Source organism: Penaeus chinensis, chromosome 32 (genome assembly GCF_019202785.1).
Source record: "Penaeus chinensis breed Huanghai No. 1 chromosome 32, ASM1920278v2, whole genome shotgun sequence".
NCBI classification, from domain to species: Eukaryota; Metazoa; Arthropoda; class Malacostraca; order Decapoda; family Penaeidae; genus Penaeus; species Penaeus chinensis.
In genome coordinates this window covers 21780595-21783094 of record NC_061850.1, presented here as the reverse complement: position 1 = coordinate 21783094, position 2500 = coordinate 21780595, and the positions used below count along the sequence as shown (strand labels likewise).

General features: G+C 38.0%; 1 protein-coding gene across 2 annotated transcripts in view; it reads left to right on the top strand.

Annotated features, from left to right (window-relative positions):
* LOC125042612 (lamin Dm0-like) overlaps positions 1 to 2500 on the top strand; it is a 30154-nt gene that overhangs the window by 19953 nt on the left and 7701 nt on the right. For both annotated transcript variants that reach the window (XM_047638371.1, XM_047638370.1), the window contains exons 3-7: positions 192 to 329; positions 657 to 839; positions 1012 to 1152; positions 1506 to 1711; positions 2202 to 2412. In XM_047638371.1, the coding sequence (XP_047494327.1) occupies positions 192 to 329; positions 657 to 839; positions 1012 to 1152; positions 1506 to 1711; positions 2202 to 2412 (879 nt within the window). The remainder of the gene's footprint in view (positions 1 to 191; positions 330 to 656; positions 840 to 1011; positions 1153 to 1505; positions 1712 to 2201; positions 2413 to 2500) is intronic.

Below are 2500 nucleotides of genomic sequence, written 5' to 3'. Positions count from 1 at the left end.
TAAATATCTTAAATCTATAGAAAATGGATGTTATACTTTTTCTGTTTCATTTAAATAAATCATAGAGGATTACACCATCCCATAATTGGAATAGAAACAAATTAGCCATGATTTATTCTTTACTTGTATTGTACTTTATTTGCATTAAGATTTGAGTAGGTAATAATTTTGCCTTTGTTTGATTTCACCAGGAACTTCGTGATGAGGTGGCCAGGCTGAGCCGCCAACTGGCCGAAGCCAAGCAACAGTTGGAGAGCGAGACGCTGATGAGAGTCGACCTGGAGAACCGTTGCCAGTCACTCAGGGAGGAGTTGCAGTTCAAGCAGCAGGTTGGCTAAGCTCTTTAAAGAATGGGAGTCATTTCAGGGCTCTAAGTATCTATGAAAACTCTTCAGGATTTAGTTCATTCACAATGTTACATCTGCCTGTATTGGTGATGGTAGCTAACTGGGGGATTTCAGTTACAATCTTTGTTATGAGAAGTGAGAATATGGTGTGTGTTGCCCAGAAGTATGTTTTATAAGTAGTTTTGATTTTGGCATATATTGTATATCTTTCATTCTCATATTATGCTTTAGCGCATCTTTTATAGAGATCCGATAGAAGGGGTTGCTGGTATAAAAACTCACACCGCACTCTTATTTGACTTTCCACAGGTGTACGAACAGGAGATCACCGAGACCAAGAAGAGAAAGCTGGTAGAGATCTCTGAGCTCGATGGCCGACTCCAGGTAGAGTACGAGGCCAAGCTGACTGAGGCTTTGAAGGATCTCCGTGATCAGTATGAGGAGCAGCTCAGGAATAATCGCTCTGAGGTTGAATATCTTTACGAGACGAAGGTAAGGTGTTTAGCATTTGTTAATTTTCAGGTGCCTTAATTGTAGTTCATAACTTTTTCTTACCAGTCAGTGTCGATAATAATATTTTGATGGATATATATAGACTATTGTTAGGTAAGTTTATTTGGCATTAGAAAAGTGAAAAAGCTCTAAATATTTTTTATTTCTACAGATTGATGAGCTTAACAGACGCGACCAGCGTTCTACTGAAGATACAGATGCTCTGACAAGTTCCCTAAGAGAAGCCAAGAGCAAAGTTCAGGACCTCACCTCTCGTCTTTCAAATCTGGAGAGCACCAACAATGCACTCAAGGTACACTTTGGAGACAAATAGGGCTCAATTACCTCTTTTTTATTTTCGGTTTGCTGATTTTTCTTTTAAAATCTGTTGTCAGAAAGCAGGTAAATGGAAATATTTTCTAATTACAAGATATTGATTACATGCATTTTTCTTAAACATTAAAAGGGTTCTTATTATTAATATTAAGTCTCAGAACAATAAGAATCTTGATACAAAAGTTATGCTTAGTGTCATCATATATGAAAGATATCCTTCCTATTTAGCAGTGCAGATACTTGTATTCTCCTTATATATGTAAATGGATATTTTGTTTCACAAGATGTAGGTATGAGTGAATTATTCACAGTTTTAATTTTGCCCCTCAGCAACGTGTGCTCGACCTGGAGGGACAGCTGGAGGCAGACAGAGACACCCATGCTTCGGAGGTATTGATGCTCAAGGAGGAGATCATGCGCCTGCAGAACCAGATGCAGGTGCAGCTTCAGGAATACCAGGATCTTATGGACATCAAGGTGGCCCTAGACATGGAGATTGCAGCTTACAGGAAGCTCTTGGAGGCTGAAGAAGCTAGGTGGGACACCTTTCTATTTCTCATTTGCCTTGGGTGATGTGCATATTTGTGTTGCAGAGGAAGGTTTAGTAAGTGAGGAGCTTGAAAAGATTAACTTCCATATACAAGCCTGAAATATTGTTTGTAGGAGAAACCACACTATTCTGCTCTGTATCTTGTGTTTTTGTTCCATTTTTTTTTTTTTATCACATTGTTGTGGCTAATACCTTCTAGTCTTTTTAAGTAAGGCTTATTAAAGGTTTTGGAGATTTGAAGAGTCTTTATCACCTAGTCAGCAATATCAGCAAAAGATGTGGCTGTGTTCTTAGATTTTACAAAAAAGAGGATTGAAAGTAATACAGCTTGAAATTTTTAGGGAGCTATATGTCAATATATTAACACCAAATGCAGTATTTACTATATTATAGGAAATATTTGTAGGAGATGTTAGGAGTTGCTCTGAGATGAAGAATTTGTGTTTGTATATGATTATTCTGAACTATGGTTGCAGGTTAAACATCACAGTGTCCTCAAGTGCCACAGAGAGAGAAACCCCATACAGGCGAACACCTCAGAGGGGAATGAAACGCAAGAGGCAAGTCATTGAAGAGGAATTCCAGAAGTCCGCATACCAATCCACAGCTAGATCGGTAGGAGACATTGACATTGTCGAGGACTGCCCTGAGGGAAAGTTTGTCAAGCTCTTCAATAAGAGTGACAAGGTATGAATTATTGTGGAGTTATTTGTCATTTTTGTACTTTTATTTTAAGAATGTTTTATTATTTTTCTATTGTAGTTTATGATCTTAC